Consider the following 16,274-nt stretch of genomic DNA (forward strand, 5'->3'; position numbering starts at 1 on the left):
ATTCCAGCCAATGGCATACAAAGACTGAAAAACAAAATTAGGAAAACATTCTCTAAGAGAAGGCCTTCACATGGCCGCTCCATAAGACCCATCAGGAGAAAAGAAACACATAACCCGAGGTTCCACCTGCGTCAGGGAAATGCACGTCAAGAAATGTTTCCAGACTCCTTGGATCTAGTGATAATGGCCTGTTGGGAGGCCGACTTCATTCTGGTACGTCGTCATTTCCTTGGTTCTCACAGAAGACATCTTGCGTCCCTCCATATTTTCACTTATTCTTCCCCAACTATTGCTTCTCTTTCCATCCTTGTCAGCAGTTTGAGGGCAGATAAAGCCTTAGAGCCAAAACTGGGTGGTTTGGCTATTGCTGAAATTTGCAGCCACAGCAAAACCTGATAACTTGGTATTAACAGATCACTGCATCTCTAGTGTATAGATATTTCTGGCACCCAATAGCTTCCAGGCTGGGAGTTGACAAGACAGCCTAAATTCACATTATGACAGCCTTCCCAGGTCTGAGCTTAAGACAGTACACGTTCACCCTCACCTCTGCTTTTCTCTGCTTCTCCTCCTGCTCTCTCTGCTCCTTCTCCATGCCAACCAGCTTGAGCTTCAGCTCAGACACTTCAGTCATCAGATCAAGCTTCTGGGTCTCAAGAGATGTGCGGCTTAGCAGTTCCTGCAAGCAAAAACAGATCTTGAAATCAGAAACCACCATGGCAACAAGAACAGCTCTGGCTTCATCTACAGCACATAAGGCAATACCTAAATTGTGTGTTCAACAACACAGAATTGAGACTGGTACATATGAGTCACAGGCCTATTATGGATGGGCCTGGGCTGACGCTGGGCTACTCAGGAATAGCACACCCCCAATACCACCCACTGTGCTTTGATAGACAAGGTGAGTTACATTTCTCAAATATGTTTGCCCATAGAGACCATTATTCATTATTTCCATGTAGAGAAAAGTGAATGGATACTTTCAAAGAACCAAATTTATCAATTTTTTTTAAAAGACAAAGCAGCAGGTCCTCTCTATCAAAACAAACAAAAACGCTTAACAATATATTTTTTTCAAAGCCAAAATTTCTAGATCACTTTCTGAGCTCAACCAATGCTCAGCCCAATCTTCAACATGTTTGAATACAGGACTTCACTGCAATGAACCTAGACAGGAGCTAGGGCACAAAGTAGATGTTCAAAGAGTATTGAATGATTACATATGAATCTTATGTGAGATGGATCTTTCCTAGGCTATTCCAAAATTATAATCTGGCCACTCTGGAATGTAAATAAGAAGATGGTTCTTTCCCAATTGTGAGGACAGACCAGGAAGCTTATTACTAGTCTTGCCATCACTAGAACAGTAGCAGACTATAACCAAAAAACCCAGGTCTTTGACAACAAACCTGTCACTAATAAAAACACTTAATAAGCATAAACAAGGTAAAAAATTAAGATGATAGACAAGACACCCACTTAGCACTAATATGATTACAAAGGACCTCAAAAAACAGGAGCATTTCCTAAAGTCCAGGGCAACATATTTTTCCATTGGCAAAGGGCAATGTCCTGTAAGGTCCAAAATCCTGGCACATGGTAGACACTGGCTACACAGGTTGTGGCAAGAATAGATACAGCAACCAGGAATAGCAATGGGCCAAATGAACAGAAGAATATGCAATATCCTGCCATGGTTTGACCATTTTGTATCATCTTGGGCAATCCAAGTTCAGCACAAGAATGGCAATCTCAACACTCTGACTCAGCCACTACGAGGTCACAGATTTGGAACTGTCCTCAGATCATGAATCAAACCACACAGGACAGAAATTTTTGACTTGGAATACATGATTCCCCAGGCCAACAGCCTGGGAAACAGCCTACCTGGGAAAGGCAGGCAACAAACTGTTCATCTGCTGGTCTGAGGGGATGGGTATCTATCTAGAAGCCCAGCAACTCAGCATAATAAGCTCCCCAACCTCTGGGACTAAGGAGGCCAGCTCTTCCTGGGCCAGCCAGACTGGAAGCTGGCTCACAAGGCAGAGGCAGAGCACTGCAGCCAGAGCACAGGCTACTTGCCCAATAGGAGTCAGCCAGATGAGTGTGTCCAATGCACTGGAGAACTGAAATATTTTGAGTGCCTCTTCTATACCAGAGACTGCTGGTGCTTTTGTATACATCTTCTTAATAAACCCTCCCAGTGAGTTGGCAGTAAATATTATCCCAACTCTACAGATGAGGAAACAGGCCAAGAGAGAGTATGTAAATCTTTTGGCTAAGGACACAAGCCAATCAGCAGCCAAGTTGTTTTTTTTTTTTTTTTTTTTTTTTTGATGGAGTTTCACTCTTTTTGCCCAGGCTGGAGTACAATGGCACGATCTTGGCTCACCACAAGCTCCACCTCCCGGATTCAAGTGATTCTCCTGCCTCAGCCTCCTGAGTAGCCAGGATTACAGGCACCCACCACCACACCCAGCTAATTTTGTATTTTTAGTAGAGACTGGGTTTCACCATGTTGGCCAGGCTGGTCTTGAACTCCTGATCTCCAGTAATTCACCCACCTCAGCCTCCCAAAATGCTGGGATTATAGGCGTGAACCACCACGCCTATAATCCAGCCAGCAGAGTTAGTTTTCAAACAAAACTCTGACCCCAGAACTCATTTTAGTCTATTGTATCACAGTTTCCCAAACAGAGAAAGAAGTCCAAGCATTTTAAGAGCCATTTAAAAAAATATGTTAAAATAGGCAATCAACAAACATTCAGTGAGCCCAGGAAATGTCCACTCAAATTGCCAAGATTTCATTGGACTAGTGCTAAAGCTATGCAGGCCACAAAGGGCCTTAAGCAGTTCTTCCCTGAGAGTGAGGGTACACACAAGTTCTCTGAGTCTTGAGTACATGAGTATCTCAAGATGTAATCATCCCCCACACCACCTATTCTCTTCCCCTTCTTTCCTTTCCCTACCTCCCTCTCTTCCTTTATTACCTCATTCTCTAGTTCTCCATCCTTCTGCCTACCCAGCTTGTTCCCAAAATGTTTTTAGGTAGTTTGCAAAATAGATATTTTCAAGTTAAAAAATAAATCATAAAAATTAAAGCAGGTAGGAAAATAAAGTCAGAGTTACAGTCAGTAGAAAATCTATGCCATAAACTTCTATAAACAGCTAGAGATAGACTATAATGTACGCGTGAGCCTCCCAGCTGCCAATGCAAAGGGGAAAAGGAACAAGTGTACAGGTCAAGGTCCACAAGAAAATGTCTTTAGACTACTAAGATCTCAGGGAAAAAACATCCTCCATGAGACTTCATTCTTTCATTCAACAAATATGTTTTTAAACACCTACCAGATGCCAGTGCCTAGACACATGACAGTTACTAATAAAACAAAGCCCTTGTTGAGTACTTGAACATCTTAAGATGATGCTCAGCCTGGGCACAGTGGCTCATGCCTGTAATCCTAGCACTTTGGGAGGCTGAGGTGGGTGGATCATTTGAGCCCCCAGGAGTCTGAAATCTGCCTAGGCAACATAGTGGAACCCTGTCTCTACAAAAAAAAAAAAAAAAAAAAAAAAAGCACCCGTGGTGGCATGGGCCTGTAGTCCCAGCTACTTGAGAGGCTGAGGTGGGAGGACTGATTGAACCTGGGAGGTTGAGGCTGCAGTGAGCTGTGATCATGCCATAGTACTCCAGCCTAGGTGACAGAGTGAGACCCTGTCTTAAAAAAAAAAAAAAAAAAAAAGATATTTATGCAGTTTTGTCTTCTGATCAGCATTCAAAATATTGCTTTGACGTGATTTTTAACAGTTTCACAATATATCTCTTTTGAAAGCTAAGAGTCTACTCTGCTTCCATCATGGCCAAAATTCCTATTTTAACTACCAGGTTGTGATTGGTCATACCAATGTTCCAGCTGCTGAAGACAGTATTTTCACTAGTTCCAACAGCCATTCCAATTGGTCATGCCAGTGTTTGAATTAGTCACACTAACATTCCAAATAGACATTCACAATTGGACACACTAACATTTTAATTAGAAACCTGAGGTTGTGGCCGGGCACAGTGGTTCATGCCTGTAATCCCAGCACTTTGGGAGGCCGAGACAGGTGGATCACGAGGTCAGGAGATCGAGACCATCCTGGCTAACACGGTGAAACCCCGTCTCTACTAAAAATACAAAAAAAACTAGCCGGGCATAGTGGCGGGCGCCTGTAGTCCCAGCTACTCTGGAGGCTGAGGCAGGAAAATGGCGTGAACCTGGGAGGCAGAGCTTGCAGAGAGCCGAGATCATGCCACCGCACTCCAGCCTGGGCGACTGAGCAAGACTCCGTCTCAAAAAAAAAAAAGAAACCTGAGGTTGCTTAATTTCATCTAGTTCACTGATAATAGAACATTATTTATCCTCTTCAGCTTATATCTATTAGCATGTGCTTCTACCTTTCATGATCATCTTCCCCTTGTCCCTGTCATAATTACTGTTCTAGTCCCTAAACTCAAAATCAGCCTTCAACAAACTTATCCCAGTCCAGCTCTACTTCCCCATCTCCAGATCCAGCAAGGCCCTTAGCCACTATTATGAACTGTGATCTCTAAAATGTGTGTTTTAATAGGAGTTAACTTATCCTACATCCTCAACTGCTCCTTCTACTTCCAACATAAAGTGAATCTTGTGTTTTCAACAATATTACACATTCTTCCCAGTCATTTCACGTGGAGACCACTCAGCTTCCACCAACCCAACTTACAGAACATTGTGCTCCCTATATTCCAGGGCTGCTTCCAACCCACTATTTGGCCCCCCGACCATCCACATCTATCCTCCTATTGTAAGGCAGTGCTCTTCACTTATACCACATTCTCCCCAAACCAAAGGAACTAACCCGCTTCCTTTAGGCTTTTGTCTTGATCAACAGATTTTCTACCTACTTTAGGCACATTCTGCCTCCTCAATAGCTTCCACATCCTTGTTATTAATTTTTCCATTCAGCATCCACTCTGGCTTCACATTCTTTGACCTCAGCTCCAATAGGCTTTGCTTTCCATTTCGTTCAGCTTCTCAGCAGCACAGTCACAACTTGGATCTCACGTGTATCCAGAATGTGTTTGCTTTGCTTCTAAAATCTTCAGCTCTGAAATTCTCTCTGGCCACAATCTTCTGACCTTTCATCTGTCCCACTTGCTCACTCAACCTCTAAGTTTTTCTGTGGCCACTAGTTACTTAGTAACTCTATTTTCCTGGTGTATCAACTTCCTTGAAGCAACATTATTCTCCTTATCCACTCTGTACCTTCAGGTGAGTCATTTCAATTGTATTCATACCTACAGCAGAAAATCCTCATGGGATCTCAACCCTGTACCAGGCCTCGTGTGCATTTGTTAGTCTTTTGTCTGTCATTCCACTCTCCACAGCTTAAAAACTGCTAGTGAAAGTAACTTGATGCCAGTTGGTTTCCGTACAAATTTATGCTGTCTAATTACAGCTGATCTTCCAATACTGCCTGGCAAAACTTGTGTTTGTCTCTGGCCAATTCCTTTCAGGAACTGTTCCAAGTCTTTTCTGTTCTGCTCAAGCCCTAAACCCCTACCATGTCCCCCTCTTCTCCTCAAATAATCTCTCCTCATATTTGCTGAAAAGATAAAATGCATCTGTTCATTGAATGTAAGTTATATTTCAAAGTTTCCTAGCATCATCTTTCATTCATATATCTTAAATCCCTGTCTAGAAACAGCAAGCCCATAGTTCCTTTCCAAGGATAAATTGCCACAATTGCACATTGCTATCTTTTCTGCAGGCTTCTTTCACCTTTGAAAACTGTTCCCTAGCTCAGAACACTTCCAGGTGCATATAAAAAGTAACCATCAAAGGATATAATGCTTCCAGAATTTGTTCCTGAATTACCCCTGACTGACCTTCCCATTTCTGGCTATTTCTCAGCCTCCTGACTCTTCATACATCCCCATACAACTTGATAAACCTTATGGCAACTCCCTGGTCAACCAGCAGCCTTTGGCCCTGTTCTCTGAGTCCTGGTCCTGTTTCTCCCTCCAGCTGGTAACTCGGAATGGCTCCTGCTCACATGGTCCCGGACTCTCCCTCACTTCCGTACTGCCTTTGAGTAAGTTTCCACCAAGCTCTGTGCTACTCTAGGTTAGGGCCATCAATCATCCACTCTGGCAGGCATTTAATCTCTCCCTAACCATCAGCTCCCATTCCTCAGGCTATAAATATGATCAAATTTCTGACATTCTAAAGAAACTTCCGTCTTGACCTTGCCCTCAAAGCTACCACCATCAACTCCCATGTCCTCTTGCTGGACAGATGCATGTGTGTGTGTGTGTGTGTGTGTGGATGGGTGGGTGAGTAGGTGTGTGTGGGGTGTGTATGTGTGTATGTGTGGGTGAGTAGGTATGAGGGGTGTGTGTGTGTATGGGTGGGCAAGTAGGTGGGTGGGTGTGGGTGCATGTGGGTGTATCACTCCTCAACAAGATTTCTGCCTGCCTGAACCTGGCTTTTGCCTTCACTAACTAGGGCACAGAAATAGTCCTGGAACCAATGTACAAACTTTGAGATGCAGCTTGCATTTCTCATATCTTAACTGTCTGGCCCTTCATCCATTCAATGTAAGGTACTCCTAGCCACCCCATCTTCCTTGCTTCAGGTTTTCCTGACCTTTCTTTTTTCTTCTTCATCTCCTTTGCTGGCTGCCTTTATTCTGTCTATCCTGTAAGGAAAACATTCTTGGAGCCCATATTCTCATTCTCAAGACTGGAGTGAACTGTGATCCAGGCTGTCTGGAGCACTCACATCCTTGCCAGGCAATGCTTGCCCCCTGCTGAAGGCTTCCTGACCTTCAGGGTGGAATCCTGTTGGAGTCATGCAGCTACTGCAGTGTATGAGGAGGAAGTTGAGGGGAGGCAGTGAGCTGAGGATAAGGGGCAAAGGCTTCACAGGTGGCATTCTGCTCTGCTCTCAATTGTTTGAAGGTTGCCTGTGCAAATGAGGAGGGAGGTGGTCTGGGGGAGGGTGGTTTGTTTTACTCACTGTGATGGACCATGAAACTGGGTAATAAATATTTAGAAAAAAATCAATGGACAAAACTGCCACTAACCTTTTCAGAACGACAAATACTTCTTCTTTCTAAGAGATGAAAGAAAGTTTATATCTCGGAGCAACTCACCATTTCCTTTTTCCAAAACTCAGGTTCTGACTAAAGCTGAAAAAAAGAATTTGCCTTTCAACCTATTCTCTCCTTAAAGGGCCACATCTTGAAGCAATTACCTCTATCTTTAAGTGTGGAATACAACCCAGGGAGTTACTGACCAATGACAGAGGACTGCAGCCAGACTGGCAACCTGAAACCAGAATGAAAGAGTGGGCCATGGAAAGGCATGAAAGGAAAAATAAGTCTCTTTGCCCTTTGAAGTAAAAGGCCCAGGTCTTGCAGGGAAGTCTCTTTCATGAGTAACACTGTGCAGAGAAGAGGTGCTTGTAGTCAACTCGAGTTTGAGTCCAGACTCCGTCCTCACTAACTCAATCATCTCTCTGAACCTCACTCTTATCTGTAAAATGGAGTTAAAGTATCTACTTTGCCCTGTAGTCTGGATACCCAACATCACATTGGATAAGCATGAAGAAACTCATTAGCTCATAAATCCCCAGAGGGAATTTTGGGGAATATTTGAAAAATTCCTGTTTTCTTCATTTCTGAATCAGTGTCTTACCCACCTCAGAGAGATTTGTGTTCCCACCGGAACATGTACACAGCTCTGTTTAATACTCTCTTTGAGAGAGAAATACCTGCTTAAAGGTGCTCCTGGGAAATTTACCAGGCAGCTACTAGGCCTATGTCTTAGGCCCACGACCTCCTGCTCAGTGTCTTGACTCACAATGCCCATCTGTGTGATAGCTCGTGCTTAATAACACTGGAATAACTTTACTATAACTCTGAGAAGTAAGAGGTGGGCAATACAGAGTCCATATTGTTGTCCTCAATCTCTACTAGTAAGAAAACAGGTGCACTGACTTTCCCAGATCAACAGCAAATAGCGAATCTACAGAAACTCATATCCATGAACTCTTAATCCCCTATATTTGTCACTCCCCAACCTCACCTAAAAGTCAAAAAAATGAAGTTGCCTAAACCCTGAAGCTCTGGCTCAGTAGGGAGGATGGAAATAGAGGCTGGTGTTGTCCAAGATTTCCCAAAAGCAGGATAATGTCCTCACAAGGTTTGCATCCTTACTTCCTCCCCACGGTGCTCCCTTTCCCTGTGTTGTTTTGACACTGAACATTGTTTCTGTTTATATGGATTATATCTGTAAATGGCCAGTCTCTGGAAAATGCTCCATTTGGTCACCAGCTCCATGTAAAACCTCTTATCCACTGAGTAGCATCAGCTTCTTCCCAGAGATCCTCTTCCTCTAGAGAAGGGTGCAGAACCTACTAGACCCCAGTGAGCTCACAGTGGCTACTTTAGAAAATGCCACCACGGGCCTCAAGTATATCACAGACCAGGGAAATCCTCCCCATGATACAGAGATTTTTGTTGCCAGCATAGTTTGAGCCAGTCACGAGAACATCGCTGGTCCGTGCCTGAAACCCTAGGGTACAATTCTGGGCCCTGGCCTCTGATAGCCTCAGTGTGCAGCTGAGCAATGCCTTGATCTGCTTAAGGACCAAAGAGGCAGGGCCCAGTGCTGCGAGTTCTACTTTCAGGCTCAGACAATACCAGACCAGTGAAAACTGACACGGATTGTACCTCCCTTAAAGATCCTTTTGAGAAATGTCTCTTCATTTTTTTTTGTTTGTTTGTTTTTGTTTCATTCTTGTTGCCCAGGCTAGAGTGCAATGGCATGATCTTGGCTCACTGCAACCTCCGTCTCCTGGGTTCAAGTGATTCTCCTGCCTCAGCCTCCCAAGTAGCTGGGATTATAGGCGTGTACCACCACACCTGGCTAATTTTGTATTTTTAGTAGAGACAGGGTTTCACCATGTTGGTCAGGCTGGTCTCGAACTCCTGACCTCAAGTTATCCGCCCACCTCGGCCTCCCAAAGTGCTGGGATTACAGGCGTGAGCCACAGCGCCTGGCCAAGAAACGTCTCTTCTTAATGGGGAAAGTTTCCTGGGCAATCCAGACATGCTCAGTGAGTCTAAGACCACATCTGACTAGGTGCTTCCATAGGCAGTCCTGAGAGATGCTTGTAGCTGTCTATACAGACAGCTACAAGGTATGTCTATATGTCTATGTTGACAGCTATGAGACGCTTGTAGCTGTCTGCTTGTAGCAGTCCTGAGAGATACTTGTAGCTATCATATACCCTTCCCATCCCATATCCTGCCATGGGCTGCAAAATAGAAACATTATTTTGCCCTGAAAAGTGTTCATAATCTAGGTGGGCTCATGTGGACCTGCCCCTTTGCTGGCTCTGGTTGGTTCTGGTTTGCCTGTCTAACCCCAAGAGAGGTCTTTTTGCTCTTTCTGGAGCTAGGTGAGTTCATGTGTAGACAAAAATAGATACGAGTTGGGAGGTCAGCCTTGAGCAGGGACAGGCTGAGGATGTTGTGGCTGGGGATACAATGAGTACATTGTTCATGAACTGGGTAGGGAACTAACTCCTCACCTCTTGTGCTCCTGGAGGGAGGTTGACATTGGTCAAGAGAACACTATGGAGAGAGAGAGCTCAACTGGGGTTCTTGGAGCCCCTCTAAGCACAAAGTTTGGGCTATGCTCATTGATTTGGCTTTCCCCAAGTCCCCCTAGAGTTATTCCAGACTGTGGAAGGGGCCAAGTCTAGAGCAGAGGTTGCAGATTAGAGGCCTGCAGGCCAGGCTTGACCTATAGGCATGTACTGTATGATTCACACAGCATTTAAAAAAGCTTAAATTAGCTGCTAATATTTTAAAAGCAGACGTCTTTAACTCTTTAAATCTGGATTTTGAGTCTTGTGAAAAATGAGAATATCTAGCATTACTGGGCCTAAATGGGCAGTCAACTGGAGTAGAACAGCAGCTGCTGCCTTCAGACAGGATGTCTTCAGCCTGCAGGGTTATCAGGAGCAGCAAACCCAGAGGAAGCACCTTATCTATAGGCAGTCAGAAGGGCGCATGCTGAGACAGTGAAAGGATTTCCTTTAGAGCCTTTGAGCAGCAGGCTCGCCTTGGCTCTGGGCAGGAATGGTTTCTGAGGCTGGCAGAAAGAGGCAATTGTTTGTCTCCATTCTCTGCCTCTAGGCCATGAGTCATTCTTGCTCCTACCACCAGAAGCCAAGGGCCCTGCAGCCCAGGATATCTCAGTCAAATCAGGCAAGTGTTTGCCTGTCCCTAGCTCAGAGAATGCATACATAGTCCAGCCAGAGATATTGCATCAGCACTGTGGTGCAAGAATCAAGTGTCTTCACAAACAGCATCAAACAGATGTCAGGAAAGCAACAGCATGTGTGGCCGAACATTCAACTTTGGATTTAGATCTGGGAACTCAAAAGATCTCAAGCTCTGGTGCCACCCAGCCCAGCGAACACATGAGTGGGAGATGAGGCTCAGATGTGTCCTATGGCTTGAACTCAATTTGTTAAGAAAGGAGCACTGCACACTGCTATCATTTTACCCTTGACAATCTGAGAGAACACAATGAAAGCTTATGAGCAGAAAAATAACTTGGTCAAGCTCAGGAATCTTTGAAACTCAGAAGTGGCTACCATACTCCAAAATATGCCAGGTTAAGACATCTACTTGTATGGTGCATGGTACCACATGCCCAATACCAAACCCATAGCACACAAGAAAGAGGATTTAGAATAAACAGAATAAAAAAGGTAACTGAGCTTATGACTTTTTAAAAAGTCTAAAATGGCATCCATGGGATGATGCTTAGAGAAACTAGACAGCCTCTCCCCAAGTGGTACAGGGCATCACGATCAGACTCCTTGTCACAGACACTTTGACAATGGAGCAGAAACACTGCCATAGAGAGCTATGCAGAGGAGGCTCAGCAGCACGGGCAGTCAGATAACTCAGGCACTACAATGCAGCTATTCTCTGACCTCTGATTATGTGGTTACTATCCCAGCATAACCTTCCTGAAACATCAACCTTCTGACATGTTCCTTTCCATATTCAAATGTTCTTGATCTCTTTCTGGATTGTTTACACCATTCCATCATCTTCCTCCCTTATCCTTCTCACCTCAAAACCACACCTTGTGCAGACTTGAAAACACAATCTAGTAGGTTGTTTTCTGCACTCTTTCTGAAAATACTTTCATCATTTGAGATTTTTTTCCACCAGGCTATTTTCTTTCCTGGGTCTTCAAAAGAAAGATTCAATTAGAAAAAAAAAAAGCCTCAATTCCTCTTGCTAGTCAGATTTTTAGGGAATATTATGAACAAGAGATATGGCACACAACCTAAGTAGAAAATCAAATGGAGCCAAGAATGTGGTAATTTATTAATTAGCAATGAAAAGATAACAAACAAAAGTTCCCGAACCATTGGAACTGGTTTTTATGAAGACATATATATGAAAACACTGACTTACATTTATACAAAGTTATTCAAAGGCACTCAAACTAGCAAACACCAGAATTAAGATGTTTATCGTGTGACCAAAGGTAAAATGCAAAGCCTGTGTTCACCAGTATGCTGTCAAGAAACAATCTGAGTCTTATGCTGATCATGACAATTAAAAAAAAAATGCTAGTGCTTTTGGGGGAAAGATTGTAAGTAGTCCTCTAACTGAATCCACTCATTTTAAGGACCAAACTTTTGTTCTTTAAGTAATTGTGAGCACCTTTTATGTGCCAAGTACTCTGCCAGGAGTTATAAGGCATATACACATAAACTTCAGTCATTGTTTAATTTTCAAGATAACTTAAAATGTAAGAATGATTTAAGGAAAATTTAAAATTAGATATATTAATACAGTTCATTTAAAAACCTAATTAGCTTCTCAACAAATTCTGAAAAGAGTTTTGATACAATAAAAATTCAACACCCCTTCCTAAAAAATTGTAGCTCATTATTTACAATACAGAAAAAGTATTTAAGAATTGAAAAATAATTAGGTCAATTCTGATACTTTTACTAAGAAAATCTATTATAAGTGATAGTAAAGATGACAATACAGCAAAAATTTAAAATGGGAAAAATTATATGATATTATGCATACAAAATCAGAGGACTAAATTGCATATCTCTTGGGACTACAGATTTGGAAAGTACATGTATACACATAACATAAGGACAAAAAGAAAACAAGGAGAAGACATGATTTGAATGGTAGGGAACAGTTTAATATTTTTTCATTTTGATATCTATTAAATTATATTAAAATGTTATTTATGTAGTAATTTTTATTTAAAAAACTATATAGAGTAGGAAGAGGTGGAGTGGGATGGGAAAGGGGCATAGAATCAGCTGAGAATTGACTTTCTAAAACTCCAGATGGCACCCACAGGATGAGGGTGAGGCCCCCAGCTGAGGGCTCCCTCACTGCACCAGGTCTGGGGAAAGTGCTATCTGGGAATCTGTCTAACCAGCTCAGCAGGTTATTCATCTCAGGGCAGCCCTTCCTTTCCCAACTCCCTCTGCCACCCTCAATGTTCAGGTTGGTTTCACTTGCTGTATAAACACTATACACTGAGCGGCCAATCCCGCCTCCAGGCAGGATGGCAAAGACAACAGCGAGAGCTGTAGCCTGGGCACACAAAGGGGCTTCAGCACATGAGCTGCTTCACAACCCAAGGGCCTTCAGAGCACCCGCCCTTACCTGTTGAAGCATCTCTTCAGCAGCATTGAGTTTCACCTGGTGTCCTTCCAGACACACTTCCAGGTCTCGAATCTTCTCTCCCTGGGCTTCTACTTGGTCTGTGAGGACACTCACCTGTTCCAGGAAATAAAGCAGTGGTGGAGGACCAGGGACTTGACATGGTGCAGGAAAGCCTCCCCACCGCAGGGGAGCCGTGAAACCTCACCACTGACTCTTACACACAGGGAACAGTTTTGCTTTTTGCTGAGTGACGGGTGGAGGAAGTGCCCTGAATGAAGGCAGCTCCAGTTAGATTCTTACCTTACCAGGGAATCTCGGCCACTGCTCTGATGACATGGGTCACGTTTACTGCTCTTGACAGACTCAAGAGTAAAACACCCAACAGCCACAGAAGCTGCCTCTGGGCTGGACTCCTGCTCCTTATTCCTTTTCCAGAACAGCCCCAACCTCAAGGCACATCTCAGCTGGCTTCTCAGGACTTCTGCAACCTCATGTGGAAGAGCGTTCCAAACTTCATGGAAACTAACCAATGACCTTACCTCTCTCATAAGGGTGTGAGGACTGCTCACCTATCAGGCGAGTGTTTTGTTGCAATTAAGGAATGTGGGCTGTAAAGGGCATGTATTAGCGCTGACAAAACTTGGCTCCAGAAAGGTTTTTGTGCTTCACAGGCCAAAACATGACTCTAAGTCATAAATATAGAGGAGCTACATTACACATACGGTGGCAGGAACAAAGTCATCTTTCTGAAGAATGCTGAGAATCTCTATTGAAAATATTAATTAGTAAAAACTCATTTACAGGAAGTCATTCAAATTATGCCCTAACTATATATTAACAATGGTTTTCATAGCCTTCTCTATTAGCAAACTGCCCCAGGATCCTTTTTCTTTATTAAGAGATGGCTCAAAGCAAGAAGAAAGAGAATGAGTGTCCTCCCCAAAGTGAAGAAATTAACAGTTGATAAACTGAGATCCTTTCAACCTTTTTGGTTAGAGTCATTGCCATTTACATATAGATTATCTGGAATTATTTCCCAGTCTGTAATGGAATAATAGATGGAGTATGAGTTGATGTAATTCATTTATGAGTGTTTAAATAAACTTTCTGAATTATAAAGCGCCTGTTTAAAAAGGAACTAATCTAAATTAATATGTCTACTTTAAGATCTCCATTTTTATTTTCCCAAACGATGAATGAATTATTGAAACATATTCCTGGAGTCGACACATGGTTAACATTCCACTTTAAACCAAAAAATCTGTTAAAAAAAAAAAAAGGCTCTATCAACTTGGTCCACCTTACACGCAAACCTTTGTGGGTGGGTGTTTGTTTATTAATCCCTGTGGCCCAACACTCTCAGCCATCCTGAACTAACTCCACTTTCAAAAGGGCAGGACTCTCGGGGTGGGCTTTGTTCGCTGGAATCTAGAGTTTCTGTTTGTGAAGGATGTTTTCTGGTTAATCTTATTATGAGGGTTAAACATTTCTATGGTCTATACCATGCCTTGAGACCATGTGTTGGTGATACTCAAGGAATTATAGGATCTCTAGCATTCTGTAGCTAATTGTTCAGCTCCAGGGGCCTTCTGAATCTCAAGGCTGATTCTAAGTATTACGGATGAAGGGATGTAGGAAATCCAGACAAAATACATAAAGGTCCTAAAATGTGACCTTCGTTCACTAAAAACAACTATTTTTGAGACCCTAATAGATGCTAGGCATAATTTTAGGTACTGGAGGATACACAAGTTAAAAAAAAAAAAAAAAGGATGAAAATCCTTTTCTTAAGGAGTTACATTACAATGAAGATATAAGAGATTTTGGTTTTGTTTTTAACTAATCCTAGAAACAAAGTATTTTGTTATGTGTGATTTGCCTTTTTCTACGAGTAGAACCAGGAAAACTTTCTGGGCCAAGGACTCTAAATTAATTCAGTCTGGCTAAGCTGCTGTGTGCATTAAGCAAGAGGCTCTACCCTGCTGAGAATCTGCCTAACCAGCTCCACTGGGCCACTACAGAACAGGAGTGATCACGTAACAGATAATCCTGGAGTCTGCCCATAAGCTCCCAGTAGAGTAGAAACCACTAGGGTCAACTTCTGACTTTACTGGCAAGCAGCTTCCCAATTGTGTTAGGATTATTTAAATGGGGATTATTCAAGAATTTGGAATTTTAGAAAACTATGAATGTGAAAGGCAGCATTATTACACAGGACTTTAAAAAATTAAATTGTAATCCTCTCTAAATAGGAATGTGCTATTTCAATCATGAAGGGTCCTGGTTCAAAAGTTTGCAATGTCATACTGTTTGCTGCAAAATCTTACATTGGATACTCTTTCATTAATCATGTCATTGGGATAAAAGTTTCAAATTACATATCCCTCAAACATCTGTGCTACAATGTGCTATTCAATCTGGCCCCTGCCACCTCTCTAAAACGCAGTTTGCACCACACTTTTGGGCACAGACTCCAGGCACAATGGCCCCTTGCTATTCTTCCCACACCCCAAGCACACTCTTGCCCCATTGTGTGGGCTGGACTGACCACCTGCTCTGCCTGGAATGCACTTCTCCAGGTATCTGCATGGCTCCCTGCCCGGCTTCCTCCTGTAAAGGAGATCTTCCTTTTACTACACAATCCTCATCCTGCTTTACTTTTTTCCAGAGTTCTTACCAGTGCCTGAAATAGTTTATGTATTGGCTTATTGTCAATTCACACTCTCCTTTTTGTTTTCTTTTCTCTCTTTTTTTTTTTTTTTTTTTTTTTTTTTTGAGATGGAGGCTCACTCTGTTGCCCAGGCTGGAGTGCAGTGATGCGATGTCAGCTCACTGCAACCTCCACCTCCTGGGTTAAATCAATTCTCCTACCTCAGCCTCCCGAGTAGCTGGGATTACAGGCACCCGCCACCATGCCTGGCTTATTTTTGTATTTTTAGTAAAGGCAGGGTTTCATGCTGGTCAGGCTGGTCTCCAACTCCTAACCTCAGGTGATTCACCTGCCTCAGCCTCCCAAAGTGCTGGGATTACAGGCATGAGCTACTGCACCTGGCCCACTCTCTGTCTTTCAAATGGAAGATCCACAAGAACGGGAACTTAGTTTGCTTCCTTCACTGCTGCATCCTAGCATCTAAAGCCAGCATCTCACAAGTTGTAGATACTCAATTATTTTATAATGAAGAAATTAATGAAGTGAAGAAAAACACAAAACTTCAAAGTAAAACTGTATATTTTATATGAGCTCAGTTATTTAGAATAGAGGCAAGAGAAAAAAAAAAAATACACTGGAAAAAAGGCCAAAATGTTTAACCTGCTTCTTCAAATTTTTAGAATTTTAAAAGTTTCTAAAATCATTCATTACCCTTATGTTCATAAAATACAATGAAAGAATAAAATATATAAGGTAAAAAGAGATAAAACAAACACATTGCCACCTCATAACCCTAGTGCTCCAAGCTAAAGCCCATAGCCTGGGGTGGGGGCCAGGCCCCCCTCAACCCCTACCT

General features: G+C 42.8%; 1 protein-coding gene across 18 annotated transcripts in view; it reads right to left on the bottom strand.

The window, feature by feature from the left end:
- Nucleotides 1–16,274, bottom strand: part of PPFIBP2 (PPFIA binding protein 2) — a 143,781-nt gene that overhangs the window by 46,799 nt on the left and 80,708 nt on the right. For 11 of the 18 annotated variants that reach the window (XR_004436128.1, XM_033206945.1, XM_033206932.1 and 8 more), the window contains 2 exons: nt 12,769–12,882; nt 548–679 (listed from right to left, as the gene is read on the bottom strand). Coding sequence is in view for 17 of the 18 variants with exons in the window: in XM_033206945.1 (XP_033062836.1) it covers nt 548–679; nt 12,769–12,882 (246 nt within the window). In the remaining variant the exon portion in view is untranslated. Of the gene's footprint in view, nt 1–547; nt 680–4,930; nt 5,874–12,768; nt 12,883–13,068; nt 13,975–16,274 lie in introns of those variants that run through there. The other 7 variants (XM_033206943.1, XM_033206937.1, XM_033206934.1 and 4 more) reach the window with 6 other exon arrangements.

The sequence above is a fragment of the Trachypithecus francoisi genome, unplaced genomic scaffold, assembly GCF_009764315.1.
Source record: "Trachypithecus francoisi isolate TF-2019V2 unplaced genomic scaffold, Tfra_2.0 Lachesis_group8, whole genome shotgun sequence".
Taxonomy (NCBI): Eukaryota; Metazoa; Chordata; class Mammalia; order Primates; family Cercopithecidae; genus Trachypithecus; species Trachypithecus francoisi.